Raw genomic sequence first — 21580 nt, 5'->3', positions numbered from 1 at the left:
AAACACTAAGCACAAATGAGATAAAATGAATAAAGAAATGAGTATTTATAACCTGGTGGAGTTATTTGAACGCCATCTTTGTACTCTCATCGTGCCAGAAAACTGTCTAAATATTGCAATTGAGATGAAAAAAAAGTACCATTTTACCACCCAATCAAAATAAACAAAACATCTAATAGCAATAACTGGCTACTCTACACAACACAAGTAGATCCTCACCACAAAATCCAACTTCGGGGACTAGCTAGTGAATACCAATATGATGCACCAGTGCCGTCAAGAAACATCGTTCTCATATTACATATAAACACCAATTGAATCCAGTTGTCCTGTGAACACTCTTGGATTCCCTACCAGGGCGTGTTACCTTCACTGTGGAAGGTAAACAAACCTGGCCCAGAGGAGGGTGAAGGATTGGAGGGAGTCGTGGCGGGACGGTAATACTTGGGATGTCAATGGTAAGTAGGAACCTGGAAATTTATCATGTTGCTCGTATTTATTATGTCTGTGCATCTCCGTCCTCGTCAGGTTACAAGTAAGTTTATTTCTGAGTGACTGTATGATCGTGACTCGTATGGCAACACAGCCCCTCCAGACAAAAGACCACTTCAACTTTGGCTGCAAGTCTCTCTCTCTCTCTCTCTCTCTCTCTCTCTCTCTCTCTCTCTCTGGTGCTGTGGTTCATCCAGGCTTCCGAAGAAATCTTAAGTTGTCAAGAAAATTGGAAATGAAATAAAAGTGAATGAATGAATTGTGTGTGAGTCATTGACAGGAGTGGTCAGTTGTTTTTTTTATATTATCTTATTGAGGTTTTACTCCATGAGCTCTATCATATTAATCTCTTTATAATTGGAACACATTTTTACCATTGAGTTTGGGTATGATGAGACAGTTTTATTTTTTCATTAATATATATTTCTTTTTATGTTATGGCCTATACTGCCTGTAGGCATACTTTAAGAATATATGTGGGAAGTACTCTTCAGCTTCCGCCCATTAGTGGCGCAGGCAATTTTATTTATAATGGTACCCATATTAGGGCCCATATCCTCATCCAAGTGCATCTTTGGTGTAACCACCTAAAACCTGGGTATCATGGTGACATGTAGGTAACTTTAAACCACTTGACAAATGACGTAGATTCAAAGTAGTATGTGGTGGGATTCAAACGTACATGTGGACATCTGCCTGATCCCACACTTGCCTCCGTATCCACTACGCCACCACCTACAATAGGAAGATTCTATGGAGGTCCGACAATTGATGTCCAGAGTCTTCATTATTTTGATTTCCACATAAGTTTCTGAAGCTGTACAAAGTCACCAAATAGTAAGCAGAATTGATATGAAAATGCATCATGGTACTGAAGGGGTTAATGTTCTTTTGTCACGTAATCTTTTTCAGTGGCTAATTGTATTTGATGTACTTGTCTTCGTACCACTAATTTCTGGATACTCGCATGTACTTCTTCATTGTACATGAATCAAATCAACACATTAAGCTCTTATTCCTCTTCTTCATTGCCATTTTGTTTGTTGATTTGTGTATCATTTTTTTCAGAGCTGTTAAAGATGCCGCAGAGGAATACTTGTTAGTCACATGAGGCAGCCGAGGAACACAAGGAAACACCTGGCACATATCAGTATGCATTCATTGTTTCATTATTGTTGGTACTGCTTTGGTAGATTTTTAACTAGCACAGCAACTTCACACAGGATGGTACTTTTAACACTTGTGCTTCACTTGCTGAGGTTTTCATATTTTTTCTTTTTTGTATTCATATTTTCACTTTGTATAATGTTAAGCATTATGAATTGACCATCCTGTTGAATGTCATTTGTTCATATTCTGTATCAAGGCACTATGCTGCATTGAACTTGCATATGGAGGGACTAAAAAGTTCATAGATTGAAAATCCTTTATCTTCAAATCTAAAATCATTCTGAAGCCCCCAAAAAGCAGAATTTCCAAATGCTGTTATCTCATTTTCATACCAATACAACACAAAAGCAGTGTGTATTATTCTTTAAAATATCATCAGAATCATAATATGTGTATGTAGAGATGTACCGATGCATCGGAATCGGCGGTATCGGCCCATTTTTTGGTTATAGGTATCGGTATCGGTATTGGCTTATTTTATGCCGATACTTCCGATACCGAAAAGGAATTTACAACTTAGTGATATATTGGATATAAGATATTGATGACACCAAATTAATATAATACGGTGTATTAAGTTTCCGTGGTGATTACCGTATGTCATAGAATACTGTTTTCTGTGGTAATAAGCCACAACCTATTTAATTGAAAAGATTAGGTGAAAGCTCATTTTTCTGAATTGGTCTACTAATGTCTAATGAATTAATATGAAAGGATGTCAGATTTAATTAAAGAGAAACTTACACAACAAAATGAGTTTCTTTTGCTAATATTTTGTGTGTTTTACAATTTTAATAATTTTTAAAATATTTTTGATCGCCAAAATATCATCAATAAAATTAATAATGAAAATGCACAAGACCAAATGGTCGCTAAAGGAGTAAGAAGTAAGAATTTAAAATAACTGACAAGAATCAGAAGACTGAGAAGATATTCATTCCAATTGCTGAATAATTTACCTTTGCAAGTGACTTCAAAAAGCTTCTAGAATTGCTCCTATTTCACAAACGTTCTCAGGAGGACTTACAGCATCCCCCAAAACAAAACCTCCCATCTGATAATGCTCGCTGTCCACCAACTCATCCTGGTGTCCAGTGCAGTAATCACTATAAGTAGTGGTATCGGTATCGGTATCGGCCCAATTAGGTGGTATCGGTATCGGTATTGGAATCGGCCAAAATTTTGGTATCGGTACATCTCTATGTGTATGTGATATGATGTAATTCACATGCAGACCAATGTATAAGTACTACCACAGTTCTGCATTAAGATGTGAGGTAACTAGTGAGAGTCCAAGTGTTGATAAAACCCTGAAAACATCTTTTTCGTCTCGCCTCATATTAGACATTCATGCCAAGCATATTTCTTACAAATAGTACACAGAAGCCCAATTTGTACACATCCCTGCTCGACTAACTCATGTTAGAGGCTGAAGTAAGAGATTGTTTTGATATGATAGTATCTATACTATTATTGTTTTTAATGGTGAATACAGTTCAAGAAATTATATAAAATTTTTTACATTGTAAAGAGATCAACTTGTTGATAGAAAAGTGAAAGTGAGCCTTTGTAAATGTACACAAACCAATACATGTTTTCTGAATATGGTTATGACAAACTAGTTTTAAGCTGTGGTGCTTTGTAGTGCATATATCATTTTAAACAATGTACAGTAAGCCCCCGCACTTGGCAAATTAATTAGTCTGGCAAAACTACCGCCAAATGCAAATTTCGCCAAACATGAGTTCTTTATACCATATAAATTGCCTATAAAATGCCTCAATCAGTCTTTGGTCATTGCCAAAGTCCCTCTTTTGACTCCTAAAATATCATCTTTCGAGCTGAAATAAAATCTTTTGTCTTCACATATTAAAATATATGTACAAAACAGACCAATAAACAATGAATAAAGCTAATAAGACATGATATAAAGGCTGTAACTCCCGTCTTTACACCTGTTTCCCTCGCCCACTTTCGTCCTTGCCGCCACCACCATTGTCCTTACCCCCACCGGTACCACCAGTTGCGCTGGTAGAGGCCATGTTGGCAGTAAATCGCCAGAATTCATTCCCATGCTAGCAGAATAGAAGATAGCACAAACAAAATGGCTGAAAGGGACTATCACACTGCGTTCTGATAGATTTAGAGAGAGGCCTGACGTCACCGGAGAGCTGTGTGGTTTGCTGCCAGGGGAGCGCCAAGTTTGAATTCAAATCGCCAAGCGTGCACTCGGTGGTCCGTGGCCACCCTACCGCCAAAAAGTGAATTTCGCCAAGCTGAGATTCGCCAATTGAGGGGGCTTACTGTACAATTTTTTCGATTAACAAGTTTTCTGAAAGTAATTCTTTCATAAGAAGGAGGTGTATATGTTCCTAAAACCAAAAATCTGAAATCTACAATATATTGAATTCTGAGAGTATTTTGGATAAAAGATTGTCAATCTATGGTGATAGCCTGACTGAAGCTTAAGTGTACTTATCATACAGTGCTGTGCTTTTCCTCGACATAAAGATACAGTGTAATGAAAAGCATGGGAATAATATTTGCTGAGATAAAGTTTTTCTTAGAATATTGCTTGTTGTTGTCCATGTCCTGATTTTATTAGATTGTATCTTCAAACTCAATGATCATGAACAAATTAAGAGTTTATAAAATAGTTTTATGTGATAAAAGATTTGAACAAAAACCTAGAAGTTGCTGGAGTGTACACTGCTCTGGATTATTAGAGTCATCACATAAAAAGAGAAAGAGAAGAAAAATAAACTTTCATTGAGTTCAGGAGAAGACAGCAACATCTCTTTCCATCTTCATGCATCTTTGCTCAGCCTGTAGAGTGTAGAGCATACACACATACAGCCTAGAAAACCATTTTGTTAGCAAGTAATTTCACATGTACAAAATTTAGAAGTTACATTTTTCATGATAAGTACACTTTTTAACAATTTAAAGTGAAACCAGGAAGTTATTAGGCAGTAGTTTCTAACAACCAGTGTTGTACTACAGATGGAACTCAGAAGCATTCCCTACTTAGCAGCAAGTAAACCCACAGGAACTTTCACTGCACCATAGGCAAAAAGGCTACACTACCTTACATGAGTGAAAAGTGTGAATTATATACTTTAAAATTTGAATATGTTCATTACAGCTTTTAGTCCAGCTTATTGTTAGTTACAGTCAATGACTCTGATCATGAAACTTTTCACATTGTTTGCATATTAATATCTTCTTGATGTTTTTAGAAATATGTGAACTAATACAATTATAAGGCTCTAATATCACTGTACATACTATGACCTCTGGTATGGTTCAGTGGTGACATTCTCTCTTTCAATGGAGAAATGTTATATGAGTGGCATGAAATCTCACTGTAACATCCCTTTTGAAGTGCTCTCTCTCTCTCTCTCTCTCTCTCTCTCTCTCTCTCTCTCTCTCTCTCTCTCTCTCTCTCTCTCTCTCTCTCTCTCTCTCTCTCTCTCTCTCTCTCCCTCAAGCCAAGAGAAAGAAAAACTACTTTTGATTTCCTTCAAAGTGGCTCCTCTTATTATTCCACACCCTTTATTCCTTTGTTCTGGAATGTCTTTGCTATTTTCAAGTCAGGATCCCTTTAATGGAAGTTTCAGCTTAGGGAAGAGCCAGATATCACAAGGAGCCATGCCCAGAGAAGGGAGCCTTGTGAACCTGAAGAATTTGATGCTTAGCCAAAAAAAACCTGGCTCAGGTAGGCAGGGACCAGACCTTTAAGAGTCTGACAAATTGTAGCTGCATTACAGCAACACCTCAGCTCATTCAGGATTTTTCAACAAGCATTAAATTCTTCAGGTTTACTAGACTTTTCAATCTTTAAATATAACTTTTTGTGAGTTTTGGCTGCTTACGCTGAAGATATTCCTTTCAAAGAATCCCATTATGAGAACTGAGAAGATTCCATGGCCAAAGTGACTATATAAAGTGGTAGTTATTTCTGAATAGACTGCTGTAAATATTCCCAGCATCAGTGGCCTGTCACAAGCTGATGCACTTTTAAGGAAATTGAAGTCAACCCTAAAGTTAGATCATATTTAATTTAAGAGGTTCTACTGTATAAAGTAAATGAATTTTGATTGTATCAATTCAAGTTGACATGCTAATTTTTCAAATGAATCATGCTTATACCATTAGACAGTTAATTAGAAAAACCTTTCTTACAGTGTGACAAACACCACAAAGGAAGTCAAGGTAACCATCTGACTGGGCAGGCGTCCTGTGCTGCCTCCACCATGTTGTCCAGTTCACGTAAAAAGGACATAACAGCAAGTTGTGACAGCTTAGCAGGAAAATACATAAAAAAGGAATCCCCTCCAGAGGTTCCAATAATAAATATATGGCCAAATGTCGGCCAGAATGACACGAGAAGACGAAAGAGTAGCCACGCTCCACCTTATGTGAGTAGCACCAATCCACCCTCCCACCAGGCCTCTCCCATGCTGCAGAAGTACTCAGCTGGCTCAAGAGGACAAGTCAGTGGGAAACCTCACGGGGGCACAGAGGGAAAATACACCCCAAATGTTGGAGAAGTAGTTCAGCGTATGGGGGGCCTCTACCTGGGCAACAGAAGCAGTTTGGATGGCATGCTTAAGCAACAGGCACCCCCTCCTTCAGCAATGTTTAATCATACATATGTCAACCACTACACTGGCTCTCAGCACAGCTTAGATCAGATATTGTATGGTCCCAGTCACATCAGATCTCCTCTAGATCAGCCACCACAACATGGAGCAAGTTTCTCTTTTCTGGTTCATTCTGGACAGAAACAATTGTCTCAGTCCAGCACCCATCTGGGAGGTGGGTCTCCACAGCCTCCTTCCCCAAGACTAGAGCAGGAACTGCCTCTCCCTCCTGGCTGGTCAGTGGACTACACCTTAAGGGGACGCAAATATTACATTGATCATAATACAAAAACTACTCACTGGTCACATCCTTTGGAAAAAGAAGGACTTCCAGCTGGATGGGAGCGAATTGAGTCTCTAGAACACGGGGTTTATTACGTCAACCACATCACCCGACAGGCTCAGTACGAGCACCCTTGTGCACAGCAGTATCTTCCAAGGATTCCTGAGAACACTGCCATGGGGCCACATAGGGCTCTTCCCATTCCTCACCACACAGACTTTCGCCAGCCTCTGTCTCTGATGCCTGCCTCCCCATACTTGCACGAAGAAATCCCATACTGGCTTAGGGTCTACTCCCAGGCTTCTCCCGACCATGACCACAAGTTAAGGTGGGAGCTCTTTCGACTCCCTGAACTAGACTGTTACCAGGCCATGCTCAACAGGCTCTTTAAGCACGAGCTTCATGGGATTGTCATGAGTTATGAGATGTATCGCATAGCATTGACCCGGGAGATTGAACGGAGGATGCAGCAGATGAACATAACAACAGGCGCAGGAAGGAGTGGCAGCGGTGTGACCATCACCGAGATTACGGACGAAGACGACCATGGCGAGCACATCACCACGCCAGAACATTTCAAGCAGCAGATACTAAATGCTGACAACTTATTTGAGTCAAAAGTGTAAATGACTTTTACCCTCTTTACTGTCTGCTTCTAGGGATTGAATCATTATGTTTTCCCAAGGTTATGAAATTTTATGAGGCAGCTTTTCATTGGGAGAAACTGTTAAGGTTATGTTTTAGTCTTTGCCTGTGATTCATAGATATACTGAGATGTATGGCTGTGCATAGCAAAGTATTAGAATTTTTTGGCATTGCACTTTTCCTTATTACCAAAGATGACAATTTTTCTTTTCAAAACAAAAAGATGTCTGCTTTCTCAATGTTTCTTGTATTAGTGTCCATGTGACGTGTCCAGAGTGCTCCGTTTGATGAGATATCAGGGTGAGTCTTGTTCATTCCCTTGCCAAAATACTTCCTGCATTTGGTTGCTGAGGCTTTCCAGTGCTCTGCTGGTGCTGTCTGCTGTAGTTTGATTTCTGTGAAGTCTTGATGGTAATGAAATACTCATCCCTGTAGGATTAGGTCCTTTGTCTCCATGTGCTTTCCTTTTTCTTTTATCTCAAAGGAAATGTTTTGAAATAACTCTTGGTATTGCCTGTATATCTGGTAAGGAGTTATCATGTAGGTAAGCTCCGAGCTAAGCAACTAATATCTTACTGTTCTTAGTTACTGCATAAATACTTCTAGTACATAACTACCCACTCTCTTTATTTACTAGCCCTTGTTGCAACTGACAAGGATGAGGTCATTGCTATGTAATCCTATTTATGTGTAATGACAGCTGGATATCATTAACCACTGACCCTCTTCACCACTATTCCTAACCAAGGTGCTCCGATGTGTGGCTCACTTCATAAGACTTTAGAATGATTGAAATATTTTTGAAATTAAATTTAATTTTATAGTATTGCTGGCAAACGTTTTCATATGAAGTTACTTTTGTCTAGATTTAAGATATGTGTATACAGTATATGAAAAAAAATCATGTGCATTATGAGTTGACATTGCTCTCATGAAATTAGATTGATCTTAAGCTGAATTACCCCTATGTCACAGATAATGAAAAATTTCATACTTTGCAGGAAGCGAGTATATCACCTGTAGGGTGACGACCACCTCGGAACCTCAGATAACATCAACCACCACCAAAGACAAGTGCTCTCTCTCTCTCTCTCTCTCTCTCTCTCTCTCTCTCTCTCTCTCTCTCTCTCTCTCTCTCTCTCTCTCTCTCTCTCTCTCTCTCTCTCTCTCTCTCTCTCTCTCTCAAAATACTAAAAAGTGGTATCATCATCTGCCATAACAAGGGACTGAAAAAAAAACAGCAACAATGGGACTTCATGGATTTTCTGAAGCTTCTAGCACTTTGGATTCCATAAAGAAAATTTTACTCAAGTGGGACAAGCATTGTAATAACCTCCACTCTTTGGCAGACCAGACATCAGGGATAGAGAGGCAAGTCTCCCTTTTTATACTGGGTAGTCATCAATCAATGTTATTTTAATGTTTTCTGTTAGAAATTGCTAACCTTGAGAGTTAGACGCTACTGAAACAGAGCATGAAACGTTACACTTAGGGTATGTAGAGATGATACAAAGAGAGCAATTGGTTTTAGAAAGAAAGACAGTGGAATTGTATGTTAAAGGTGCAAGATTGAGATCACGAGTGAAATGGACGGGTAGTATAAAGAGAGCATTTCTTATAAGAGAATTGTCTGTAGAGTACATTGTCCATGACAGTTGAATTGAGCAGTTGTTAATGCATAAATGGCTCCCATTTGAAGTTAGGTCACATTTAATCAAGTGATCAGACCAGATGCAGGAAATGTAACATTTGTGTTATGGTAGGACAGGCCTATATCACTTCTCTTGTTTTTTCCTTTGTTAAAGGTGAACAGCAGACCCATCACGTTTGACTCGAATATTTATTTCATTCGGTCAAAAACCTGCGAGAACACATTTACGTCAACAAGTACACTGGCAGTTACAAAATCATTTCAACAACGTTTTACAATGACAACTCAGCTTAATTGCTACAATGATAACTTGCCTTAGTACCAGAATTACTTTATCTTTACTCATATCTCAATCACACCTCCTACGTAACACCATCTAGGAGCGAATTACGACTAACACAATATAGGCACAAACAGCAGTCATCAAGGTGTTATCATATCATTCTCATTACTCGTACACGTGAACGACCAAAGGGGGATGACAGCGAACTTACGTGTTTGGGGTCTTCTATAAGACAAGGGTGAGCTCGACCTTCCTCGCCTTCACCACACCACACCTTCCTCTGTGGGGTCGAAACGTAGTCTGCCCCTTCCTGAGGTGCTGGGGTGTAATCTGGGGCCTCGTTCCTTCGTCATCATCAGGAACTCTCTATGTTCTTATCTGTCCCGAGCGCCCTCGCGACCCCTAGGGTCGTACTCTCTCCGTCATGTAGGCCCAGCTCAGCATCCCTTCCATTAACGGCCGACAGTTTTGTAAACACGTGTGATGTATACTTCTCACCTTTACTCCTATATGTACTCCTTATGTACTATCCTTGTGATGCTGCTCCACATTTTACTCTTAATCCAGTACCTTAAACTTATGCATGCTTTGTTTCTGCGCCACGGCGATAACACTCCCCCTGTCGGGCTTCGCCCGAAATACCTTCAGAGGCTCCCGACCCCTTCCAGCAGACAGAGTTTTGTAATTGGGCGCACCAATACTGACTCCTTTGTCTGCACTTTGGCCTTTCGCACAAGGCCGTCTGCGCTAGGCATTGTTTCGAGGACTCTCCCTAATAACCACTGACTTCTTGGGAGGGGGTGTCCTCCTATGATGACCACGTCACCGACTTTCAGATTGCGGTGGCTCTTAATGGCTTTGTGCCTCCAGAGCAGGGTTGGTAAATACTCCTTCACCCATCGTTTCCAGAACTGATCTGCCAGGAACTGTGCATGTTTCCATCGCCTTCGGTATGTCTCTGCCACTGATATGTCATCCCTGGGCGTTGGCGTATCGCCTTCCAGTCGGAGAAGGTGGAGGGGTGTGAGTGCTTCTAGATCTTTCGGGTCGTCTGAGACTTGGGTGAGGGGTCGCCCATTTATTATCTCTTCCATGATGCAGAAAAAGGTGGAAAGTCGTTCATCATCAAGTACCTGATTACCAACCACCGCCAAGAGCACCTTCTTTACAGTGCGGATTTGACGTTCCCAGACTCTACCCATGTGAGGGGCTGCAGGTGGGATGAACTCCCATTCTATCTGTCGTTGTAGGAGTGTATCTCTTATCCGTTTGCTGTCATTCCAATTGTTCTTTGCCTCCCGCAATTCTCTGTGAGCGCCTACCAGGTTCGTCCCATTGTCAGACCTCAGGCGTCTTGGGGTTCCTCTGCGGGAACTGAATCTGCTTAACGCGTTGATGAATGAGTCTGCGTCCAGTGATGGGAGAACTTCCAAGTGTATGGCACGAGAGGTCAGGCATGTGAAGAGACAACCCCATCCTTTTGCCCGTGTCCGGCCTCGTTTCACTATGAAAGGTCCGAAGCAGTCTGTTCCCATGTAAGTGAATGGCCTCTCTCCTGGTATGAGGCGATCCTCGGGCAGGTTTGCTTGCCTCTGCTCTAGCGGTTTCCACTTACATCGTCGGCAGATCACACACGTGTGGAGGATCTTGTCGATAGTAAGGCGTCCTTTCGGTATCCAGTAGTCCTCTCGCAACACGGCCAAGGTGTGTTCTCGCCCGAGTGACCAGACCTTATCGAGTGTACGTTCCTGATTATGAGCTCCGTGATAAATCCGTCTTTAGGGAGCAAGATGGAGTTCTTGTGGTCTGGATGGAGGATAGCATAGTCTAGTCTACCCCTACTCGTAACAGTCCTTCGTTATCTAGATAAGGCTCCAGTCTATACAAAGGGCCAGTAGTAATTTGTCGCCCCCTTTTCAACATGCTCACCTCTTGAGGAAAGCGTCTTAGTTGTGTAGCCTGTAGAATTGCCAGACGAGCCTTTTCCATATCTCCTACTGACAACTGGCCTTTGTCACATGCAGTCTTGTTGGATCTTGCTACGCACCATTGTATGAATCGTCTGAGCCATGCAACGGTTTTCCGTAACCGATACCATGATGAGTACTGCGCCCACAATGTCTTTATGATGTCACTATCCCTTCCTGCTGCTGTAGTTGCCAAACATATGGAAGTTTTCTTCACTTCCGGGTCATCAGCCATAATATCTGGGATTGTTAGTGTTGTCTGTGGCCAATCTTCTTCCTTCAAGGCGAGGAATGTGGGGCCTTGGATCCATCGACACTCATTATGCAGTTCACTTCCCAGTATTCCACGGCTAGCATCATCTGCTGGATTGAGTGTCGACCTAACGTGGCGCCATTGACAGATGTTTGAGTATTCACTTATGGTAGCCACTCTGTTGGCTACGAAGGTGTGGAAGCGTCTCTCAGTGTTTCGTATGTATTGAAGAACTGCCATGCTGTCCGTCCAAAACACCGAGTCCACCATTTCGATGTCTAGTTCTTCTTTCAATTGTCTGTCAGTCCGAGCTGCCATCGTAGCTGCACATAATTCTAATCGCGGAATTGTCTGTTGCCTCATTGGTGCTAGTTTGGCTTTGCCGAACAGAAAGGTTACGTGGTGGCGTCCGTTTTTGTCCGTCAGTCTCAGGTAGGACACTGTTCCATACGCCTGTTGTGAGGCATCACAGAAATGATGTATTTGAGCCGTATGTAGAGGTGATATCCTGTCTGGCCAGTAGCACCTTGGGATCCAGACTTCTTCTCGCCCATTCCAATCACCCAGCCATTTTCTCCACAAGGCTACGTTCGGCTCAGTTAGAGGTTCGTCCCATCCTGCTTGTCTTCTACATTCATCTTGGAAAATCAATTTCGCTCTGATGAGTACAGGAGCCAAGACACCCAAAGGGTCATATATAGAACTAATCATGCTTAAAAGACCTCGCTTCGTTTCCGGTTTTCGTGGCATTTGGGCTCGAACAGCAAGTTCATCTGCCTCTAGGTCCCAAAGGATTCCCAGCGCCCTCTTAGAGGATAGTCGGCCGTCCTTGAGGGTGATCTCTCTCACTCCTGCAGCCCTCTCTGTTTGAGGTATGGTGTTGAGTACTGAATTATCATTGCAGATCCATTTTGTCAGCCTGAAACCTCCTTTACTCAAGACTCGTCGCAGTTGATGTGTCACCTTTATGGCTTTGTCCAGAGAGGGTACCGAAATTAGGAGATCGTCGACATAAAAGCTGTGTCTGGCACGTTCAACGTCTTCGGTGACCTCTTGCTCATAATCCTTGAACGTCTTCTGGAGTGCATATCCAGCACAAGACGGACTCCAAACTCCGCCAAAGAGATGTACTGTCATCCGGTAGGTGGCGGGTTCTCGTGTACAGTCACCATCCATCCACCAAAGGAACCGGAGGACGTCACGATCTTCCGGCACCACCTTCACTTGATGAAACATAGATTCAATGTCAGCCATGAGAGCTATCTTATGGTGCCGAAACCTAAGAAGGACGCCCGTCAGCTTGTTGTTGAGGTCCGGCCCTTGCATTACTTGGCTATTTAAGGAGATGGAGTGGTAGGTCGCCGCACAATCGAATACTATCCTCACCTTCCCTGGTTTGTTCTGGTTCAGGACTGGGTGATGAGGTAAGTACCAGATCTTTCCGGGCCTTCCTGTCTGTGTAGGCCGTGGAAGCCTTTCTGCGTAACCTGCTTCTACTAACTGGCGCATTTCTTAGTCGTATTTATCAAGTTTTTTTTTTTTTTTTTTTTTTTTTTTACATTACAAGGGCACTGGCCAAGGGAAAACAAAGTGTTGGAAAAAAAAAAATCCCGCTGGTTGCCAGGCCCTGTTGAGAGGAAAGTAGGAGAAAGAGAAAAAACAAAAAATCTAAAAGGAGGGTCCAGTTAACGTAAGAGGTGTCTTGACACTCCTCTTTTGAAAGAGTTTAAGTCATAGGCAGGTGGAAATACAGACACAGGTAGAGAGTTCCAGAGTTTACCAGTGTAGGGAATGAAGGAGTGAAGATACTGGTTAACTCTTGCATTAGGAAGATGGACAGAATAGGGATGAGAAGAAGTAGAGAGTCTTGTGCAGCGAGGCCGCAGGAGGGGAAGGCAAGCAGTTAGCAAGTTCAGAAGAGCAGACAGCATGAAAACAGCGGTAGAAGACAGATAAAGATGCAACATTGCGGCGGTGACTTAAAGAATCAAGACAGTCAGTTAGAGGAGAAGAGTTGATAAGACGAAAAGCTTTAGATTCCACCTTGTTTAGTAAAGCTGTGTGTGGATCCCCAGACATGAGAGCCATACTCCATACACGGGCGGATAAGGCCCTGTACAGAGCAAGCAGCTGGGAGGAGAGAAAAATGGACGAAGACGCCACAGGACACCTAACTTCTTGGAAGCTGATTTAGCAAGAGTAGAGATGTGAAATTTCCAGTTTAGATTTTTAGTGAAGGATAGACCGAGTGTGTTTAATGTAGAGGAGAGGGAAGTTGAGTGTTATTGAAGAAGAGAGGATAGTTGTCTGGAAGGTTATGTCGAGTAGATAGTTGTAGAAATTGAGTTTTGAGGCATTGAACAAAACCAGGTTTTCTCTGCCCCAATCAGAAACAAGTGAAAGATCAGAAGTTAGGCGTCCTATAGCATCTCGCCTTGAGTCATTTAATTGTTGTTGGGTTGGGCGTCTGTTGAACGCTGTTGAATAATGCAAGGTGGTATCATCAGCATAGGAGTGGATAGGGCATTGAGTCAGATTTAGGAGATCATTGATGAATAATAGAAAGAGAGTGGGTGATAGGACAGAACCCTGTGGAACACCACTGTTGATAGTTTTAGGGAAGAACAGTGACCTGTGGCAGAAATATATAGGGCATGAGTTTCAGCAGTTGGATGGCTACGGAACCGTTTGTGAGCCGCCTCTCTATCATTGACAGCACGAGAACAAGCAGAGTTAAACCAAGGCTTTTTAGCTTTAGGGTTAGAGAAAGTATGAGGAATGTATAGCTCCATGCCAGAGATAATCACCTCTGTTATGCGCTCGGCACAAAGAGAAGGATCTCTGACATGAAAACAATAATCATCCCAAGGAAATCAGAATAGTACTGCCTTAGTTCCTCCCACTTAGCAGAGTTAAAATGCCAGAAGCACCTCCGCTTAGGCGGGTCCTGAGGCTGCACTGGAGTGATAGAACAGGTAACGGAAATTAGATTGTGGTCGGAGGAGCCCAACGGAGAGGAAAGTTTAACAGAGTAAGCAGAAGGGTTGGAGGTTAGGAAAAGATCAAGAATGTTGGGCGTGTCTCCAAGGCGGTCAGGAATACGGGTAGGGAACTGCACTAGCTGCTCTAGGTCATGAAGGATAGCAAAGTTGAAGGTTTGTTCACCAGGTTGGTCAGTGAAAGAAGATGAAAGCCAAAGCTGGTGGTGAACATTGAAATCTAAAATGGAGATCTCAGCAAAGGAAAGTGAGATAAGATGTGCTCCACCTTGGAAGTCAAATAGTCAAAGAATTTTACATAGTCAGAGGAATTAGGTGAGAGGTATACAGCACAGATGAATTTAGTTAGAGAGTGACATTGAAGTCTTAGCCAGATGGTAGAAAATTCTGAAGATTCAAGATTGTGGGCACGAGCAAGTGGTGTCGTTACGCACGTATGCGCAACATCCAGCTTTGGATTGAAAATGAGGATAGAGCAAGTAGGAGGGAACAGAAAAGGGGCTGCTGTCAGTAGTCACAGACAACTGTGTTTCAGTTAGGAAGAGAAGATGAGGTTTAGTAGAGGAGAGGTGGTGTTCCACAGATTGAAAATTAGAACGAAGGCCACGAATGTTGCAGAAATTGATAGTGAAAGTATTAGATGAAGTGTCAAGACACCCAAGGTCGACAGCAGAGGGCAGTCCGACCTGGGGACATTTATGGTCCCCTCCCCAGAGGGGGACTCCGAGGCAGGGCGTGGTGAAGCCATTATTAAATTTTGATTTGAAGAGAGTGTAAAAGTGTAAGGTGTTGTAGTGTAGTGTAGGAAGTAGTAGAAGTTGTCTTTAGAGGGCAGGCTGCAGCTGCTCAATTGTATAAATGAGACCACAAAGGGAACCGGGAAGAGAGGACACGGGAATCACTCAGTCTGCAGCACTGCCTACATCCCGTAAGTACCTCTCCTGGAGTATTCCACCGGGCGGCAGGTTCTTGATTCCATATGGCCTTAATCTGTTCTTCCAGATGGGTCTCGGTCTTTGCGACAAGGGAGCGGCATTCGCTGCTGTGAACCGCCAATTCATTCACTCTCATGGGCCCATTGACAGTCCAGCCCAGACAAGTGCGCATTGCGAAGGCATCTCCGGACTTTCCTGTCCTCACTTCCAGAGGTATAAAGGCTTGGGGTGCGTCCATGCCTGTCACCAACTCTACTCTGCTCGGTGCTAGACTTGGTGGGATACCCTTAAGGTGTGACCATTCCGCTACATTTTCCGGTTTGGCGACTGCTTTCACTAGTGCTTTCGGGAGATAGTTCACCACTAATGCTCGAGGAATCGTGATGGATTTCCGTCTTCTGGTACCCAAGCTGTCCACAACTATATCTATCTCTTCCGCCTTCATCCCTGGACGGATCTCTCCCCACTCACCTAGTATTGTATCCACTGAAAAGGTACACGGGTGCCCCTTGGCCAGGTTCTTGGTACAGTAGGTTCTGTCACTGCCTGTATCTAACAGGGCCCCGTTAGGGTACTCACTCCGTTATTCAGTCTCGTCCTCACAGACACCCACATTATAGGAGGGCAATACTGTCGTGACCTTTCTGTCACATGGCACTTGTATTTTTCTGCTCCCCATGGGTGTTACTGCTGGCCATGGGTTTGTCACGCCGTTCGTGATCCTGTCCTTTCGCCATCATGGTGATTCTCCGTTCACCTCTGCCATCTTTTCCCTCGATTTCTACATTGATCATCGACTCCTCAGGAGCGCAGTTGTTAAATTGCATCTTTCGTTGTTTGTTACCTTCTGGTTTATTCTGCCAGTCACCTGATCTCTTAATTCCTCGTGAGTTACCTGATGCCCTAGGGGTGATGAAGTGTAAGAGGGGTGAGTGGCTACGACTGCAACCTTCAACTCCGCATGGTTCACGTAGCCAACACTCCGACATACGGTGACCTTGTCGTAGACAGGCATAACATCGTCTTTCGTCTCTGATGTATGTTGATCTCGCCTTTACTGACATCCTAAGGAATGCTCGACACCCATGCAGAGAGTGTGCATCATCACACAAAGGACATGTATCCGTATTTCGTCCTTCTTCCTTCGTTACCATCGTTAAACTGATCTGCTTCCTCCTTTGGGAGGGGAAGGATGCGGCAGCTTTGTTTTGACTCTCGCTCATCATGTCTTTCTTCTGTAGCTTAGCCGTCGTCCGTGACCTGGTCAGCATGTCCTGAAGGAAGCTCTGTAACCATTCTACACCTGGGAAAGCTCCACAATGGCTCTTTGCGTAAGCATACACTTGCGCGTTGTATTCGTCTCTCAGTTTACCCTTGAATCTTTCGGCAATGTGACACATTGCATCGTCAGTATCCACTTCTTTCAACTGTCCTAGTCCTCGCAGGACAGACACACAGTTTACAAGATCATGTGTCAAGTGGGCGAGATTTTGGGTCTCATGTAGATCCATGTTTGGGCCATAGCGGACCCTCTGAGTAAGTTCTCGAACATACGTCCACGTATCACCGTGTGCTTGATCTAACACTTCGAGGGCTTGTCTATAGCCTTCCTTTGGATCTCGTACACGCCTTTTTCCGTGTAGAGCTTCTTTGACAGATCCCTCGTAGGCCTCAATGAGCAGTCTGAGCTTCGTTCTATCTGATACGGCAGCGGCATCCACGTAGTCCAGAAAGGCTTCTTTAAACTGCCAATAGTCACCACAATTTCCCCCTGTAAACCTGGGGTTCGGTAGGCATTGCAATTTCATAGTGCTCATCATTTCCTTCACGTCAATCCTAACGGTTTCAATGGACTGCGATATGCTCTGCTCGCTGCTTGTTCCCATTTCACTCTCCCTTTCCCCCTTACATAGCTCCAGTGACAGGCCACTTCCTCGTAGACCATCGCACCTCCGCACCGGGTGACGTATAGGAATGACTCCAGAAGGTCTATCCTCCAGCTCTTCCCTTGTCCTCCCTTGGTCGTTGTCACTCTCCCCCTGGTTGAGTTCCTCCCCCTGCTTCTGCACCAAGGCTCCTCCTTGTCCCTCATCGGGAGTAACTCTGCTCGTAAGCTCTAGTCCACCAAGATTCTTAAAGCGTTCCATGAACGTTTGTGCTTGTCCCATCATTTCTTCCATCTGTTCGTATATCTGTCGATACCGTTCAGTAATTGTGCTGGCTTCTCCGCCTGCCTCCCATTGTTTGAGAGGCAGCTGTCTGGGATCATCTGACGTGGCTATAACGTTGATATCTTCCAGTTCTTCAGGGACAGTTCCAGGAGAATCTTGTGTGCTCTTGGTCGTGACCTCGTTCAGTGGTGTTTCTTTGTCCATCTTTGTTCCTCCGACCTGAGTGGGAGTCTGTGCTCTTTGCTTTGATGCTTCGATGGTTCTCCTCTCAGCTATATTGAGCTATATTGAGGCTGCCTTGTTCCGTCTTTGCAGCTGCGTCGAAGCTACTTAGCCCGTCTTTGAAGCTATATTGAAGCCGTTTTATCGTCTTTGAAGCTATATTGAAGCTACTTAGACCGTCTTTGAAGCTATGTTGAAGCCGTTTTTATCGTCTTTGAAGCTGTACTGAAGCAACTGCTGTACTGAAGCAACTTTGAAGCTGTACTGAAGCAACTGCTGTACTGAAGCAACTTTGAAGCTGTACTGAAGCAACTGCTGTACTGAAGCAACTTTGAAGCTGTACTGAAGCGAGACCGACACCTCTCTGCCGAGGCTGTCGCTGAAGCCGTTCTGAAGCCTTCTCAACAGAATTCTTCTCGTTATCTCTCAGCTGTCTGACGTTTAATGTGGCCCACGACTAACTTATCGTACAATGGCACGTGGTGGGAGGGTGATTACGCCACTGAGAGGAAAAAACCCCCGACATTTACGTTATAGTACAAGCTTTGGGGAAAAACTCCTTAACGTGATCACGATCGCCACTGCCGGTGCACAGTCGTGTGCAGACATTGATTGATTGGCAATAAAGTTTAATACTACGTGGACCACAGTAAATCAACCAGACGCTTAAGAATTACGTGGATCGCACTCTTGCACCTTCCACACTGCTGTCCTCCCAACTTCTTTCCGTGTCGTGGGAGTTGTGAAAACTAGCTCAACAAATAGCGTCCCGTATAGCCTACTAATTTCACAACACGCTACCAAGTTATCACTACTTTGACCTTGCATCGGCCTCTCACGCAATTAAGGTACAACCAATTCTGGCTAATAAATGTTCACACTTGTACTCACTTGTCAACTAGAGTCACCCGGCGTGCCTCGCCAGTCTCCGCCCACTGTAACGTATACGTACGCACTAACACACTCACTCTTCAGTTATCGTGCGAGGGAGAAGGACCCGCTCCTCCGCCTCGCACCGATCGCTAGCGGGGGTGTATAGACAGGTCGATATAACACTTGACCCACAACAAATTGCAACAAAAGGTTTCTCGGTGGTTTTCAGTTCCACTGTATATACTGATCAACAGAAAAAAAGTCTACCAAAATCTGACGCCCGGAAATGGGTTAAAACTGAGTCATTTCAAAGATGGCCGCCACCGAGCTTTGAAATCACGAAAACAGCTATAACGTCTTCAAAAATTGTCATAGAAACGGTTATATTCCATGGTTTTAAGGGACCAGCAAGCCATTGGTGTAAATGACATTCATATGTAACCAATATTTTACCTGCTAAAAAGGGAACAAAAACTCAGGAAGAAAAATCAATAGAATTTCCATTTTAACCAAAATGACTGAACAGCTGGTGCCAATGAAACATTTTCTTGTGAGCATTGCATAATGACAGTTCAGGTTACATATTTATTCCTCATCACTGTCTTCTAGTTCCTGAAAGACTTGATTTAGTGGATTGTCACAACACGAAACCTGGCATGATCCACATGCAGGCGTACACGGAAGCCCATTTTTTCTGCAGCTGCAACGAGGTGTGCCACAAGCTGTGGTGCAATTGCAGTGTATCACCTTCAGAAGAGTGTTTGGTGCAGCATTCATGTCAGTCATGATAGGTACAAATCGATTGTCCACAAGTCCCCAGCCCCAGTCCAGAGGATCGAGGTTACCCTCCATCCCCATCCAAACCATGACCTGGTAATACACTCGCAGACAATGAAACTTGGTGGCAGATTCCGTTGGGGGAAGACGTTCAGGTGTAATGAAAGACTTAGCAGCAGCGACCTTCTTGCTGAATATCTTGTAACGCATGTCTGCCAGAGAACTTGTGCTTTCCCCACCAAATATAACAGCCATCGCTTGGCTGCCAAGTTTCTTTATTTTAGTTGGGCTCACGCCCTTGAAGTGAATGTATCTGCACACAACTGGAGGACTTGATCATCTTTCACGAGTTTCTGAAACACTGATTTCTTTCCAATGCCGTACACACGAGAAGTTGAGTCACATCCTGTGAAGGCGTGCAGGAATAAGAGCTGGGTGCATAACTTATTTCCAAGAAGATGTTTCATCCGATTGATGTCATATACTTTCATACTGCTTCTTGATTGGTTGTCTGATCTAAAATATAGCGGCTTTCCATCTGGTATACAGTAATGGAGCAATAGCACCAACAAATCTGTGTCCTCTCCGATTAGTGTGGTGGAATATAGGATTGTGCTGTTTACGGCTGTCTTGGCAATGTCCACATCAGCGTCCCGCTCTGCTTGAATAACTGTACAGCCCACTTTCTCAGTTCATCACCTATTAAGGTGATCAGCTGTTGTTTGTTACTACTGACAGATAAGAATTCATCTCCCTTTCCATCAAATTTAGTATCTCCGGTTAGGTTTACAGTTGGATAGCTGTTGGCATGTCTTCGTCTCTGTTGAGTGTTATCCTTTATCGAGGGACCTGCACCATACCCATCAAACACAACAGTTGCTGTTCCATAGTGTTTTGTTGTGAAGTCTGCATATGCTTTGGCTATTTTGCCATATGTATCTCCCTTCCTCCACTTGAGCTTGTGCAGAAAGGATCCACCATCAAGCACGTACCTTTCAGTCTTGAGGTGGGCTGAAGTTGAGGTGTCAGGTGCTCCTTCACTTGCCCGTGTCTTGGTACAGTGGTCGTTGATGGCTTGAGCGAGCTGAGGCTTGTCAGCCTTCCTCAAAATCTTGTTGTCCTCAAAGAGGGATGGCGGGTATGGACTGAGCTCAAAACTCATCACGTCCTCAAGTGACAAATCTCCTGTCTGGGATGCTACAAGGAACCGCTGGAACAGCACACTGGGGTCGATGGTTCTGTGAGGAGCAACCTGGAGAGCTGTAGAACTTCCCAGGGTCTTTGCTTTCTCTGTCCTTTTGATGGAAAAGGAAAACACAGGTTGTCCAATCATTCTCTTGATAATTTTGTTCCCAATAGCTTCATACTCATGCACGTTGACGTCTTCGTTTGCCACGATACCATTTATGATGTTTCTTAATGTAGGGTCAGAGGAGAATGGAGAAAATGCAGTCAACTTTGTGCTTAACTTTGAAAGGTCGGATGCGTCTCTTTCAATTCTGGCACCAGTTGCTTCTATGTGCTGTTCGCTTGTTGCGTATGTGACATCATTGAAGTCCTGCATGGCGACGTTGACCTCAGATGTTATGGGGGCAGACATTGTCCACAATGCTCGCTGTTCCTCTGTCATCTTGCTGCCATGAGTCAAGCCCCCGGTGCCTTTTAGTGATCTCATGAGCGTTTGTTCGATGACTAGATCACAGCTAAGGCCTGCCCAAAATTGGTTTGTTCGCCGGATCACATGAAAACCATTTTGAAACTTTTCATATACTTCTGGGTGTTTGTTCTCCAGTTCATTCATTTCTTGTACGTAGAGATAAGCGGACTTCAGGTAGTTGTAATGTCCAGCTGCTGCAAATATTGGCAAGGCATCAGCAACAGCTTGTAAGTGAGCCTTCCAAGACCCAGTGCGATCTGCCTTGATCATTGCCTGAGCAGTATGGAGCATCTTCTGATAACCCAGCCAAAGCTTACTCGTTTTAGAGTTTGCAACAAGTTCCGATTTCTTCTTTTCAAGTTCATCAGTGATCTTTACAACTGAAGCTGATTCTTCAAGACTGTCAAGAGAGATGTCACCCGTTAGCAAGGACGAATACAGTTTCTCAATCTCTTCTACTTGAAGCATGAACTCAGGCTTTTCGTTTGCTACAGATGCCACAATCATTCCATGTAGACACTTGCTCACTAGCAGATGGCCACGGAATGCCCTCTGA

General features: G+C 43.6%; 2 protein-coding genes across 3 annotated transcripts; one reads left to right on the top strand and one right to left on the bottom strand.

The window, feature by feature from the left end:
* The first annotated feature begins 181 nt into the window (after nucleotides 1-181).
* On the top strand, nucleotides 182-8392 carry LOC123505153 (protein salvador homolog 1-like). 2 transcript variants are annotated; one of them, XR_006675084.1, is made up of 4 exons: nucleotides 182-458; nucleotides 1561-1642; nucleotides 5850-7536; nucleotides 8238-8392. XR_006675084.1 is itself a non-coding variant. In XM_045256273.1 (4 exons), exons 3-4 carry the CDS (start codon nucleotides 5919-5921, stop codon nucleotides 8257-8259), a joined length of 1317 nt encoding a protein of 438 aa, XP_045112208.1. In that variant the 5' UTR covers nucleotides 182-458; nucleotides 1561-1642; nucleotides 5850-5918; the 3' UTR covers nucleotides 8260-8392. The 2 variants fall into 2 exon arrangements, 1 of the variants encoding a protein (XP_045112208.1); XM_045256273.1 differs by having other exon boundaries at nucleotides 5850-7213.
* Nucleotides 8393-9814: 1422 nt separating this feature from the next.
* On the bottom strand, nucleotides 9815-15769 carry LOC123504907. Its single transcript, XM_045255813.1, has 3 exons — nucleotides 15455-15769; nucleotides 11100-12845; nucleotides 9815-10900 (listed from the first exon to the last, which is right to left on the bottom strand). Exons 1-3 carry the CDS (start codon nucleotides 15767-15769, stop codon nucleotides 9815-9817), a joined length of 3147 nt encoding a protein of 1048 aa, XP_045111748.1.
* Between the last annotated feature and the right edge of the window lie 5811 nt (nucleotides 15770-21580).

Source organism: Portunus trituberculatus, chromosome 17 (assembly GCF_017591435.1).
Source record: "Portunus trituberculatus isolate SZX2019 chromosome 17, ASM1759143v1, whole genome shotgun sequence".
Lineage (NCBI taxonomy): Eukaryota > Metazoa > Arthropoda > Malacostraca > Decapoda > Portunidae > Portunus > Portunus trituberculatus.
This window is presented reverse-complemented; position numbering and strand designations above follow the sequence as displayed.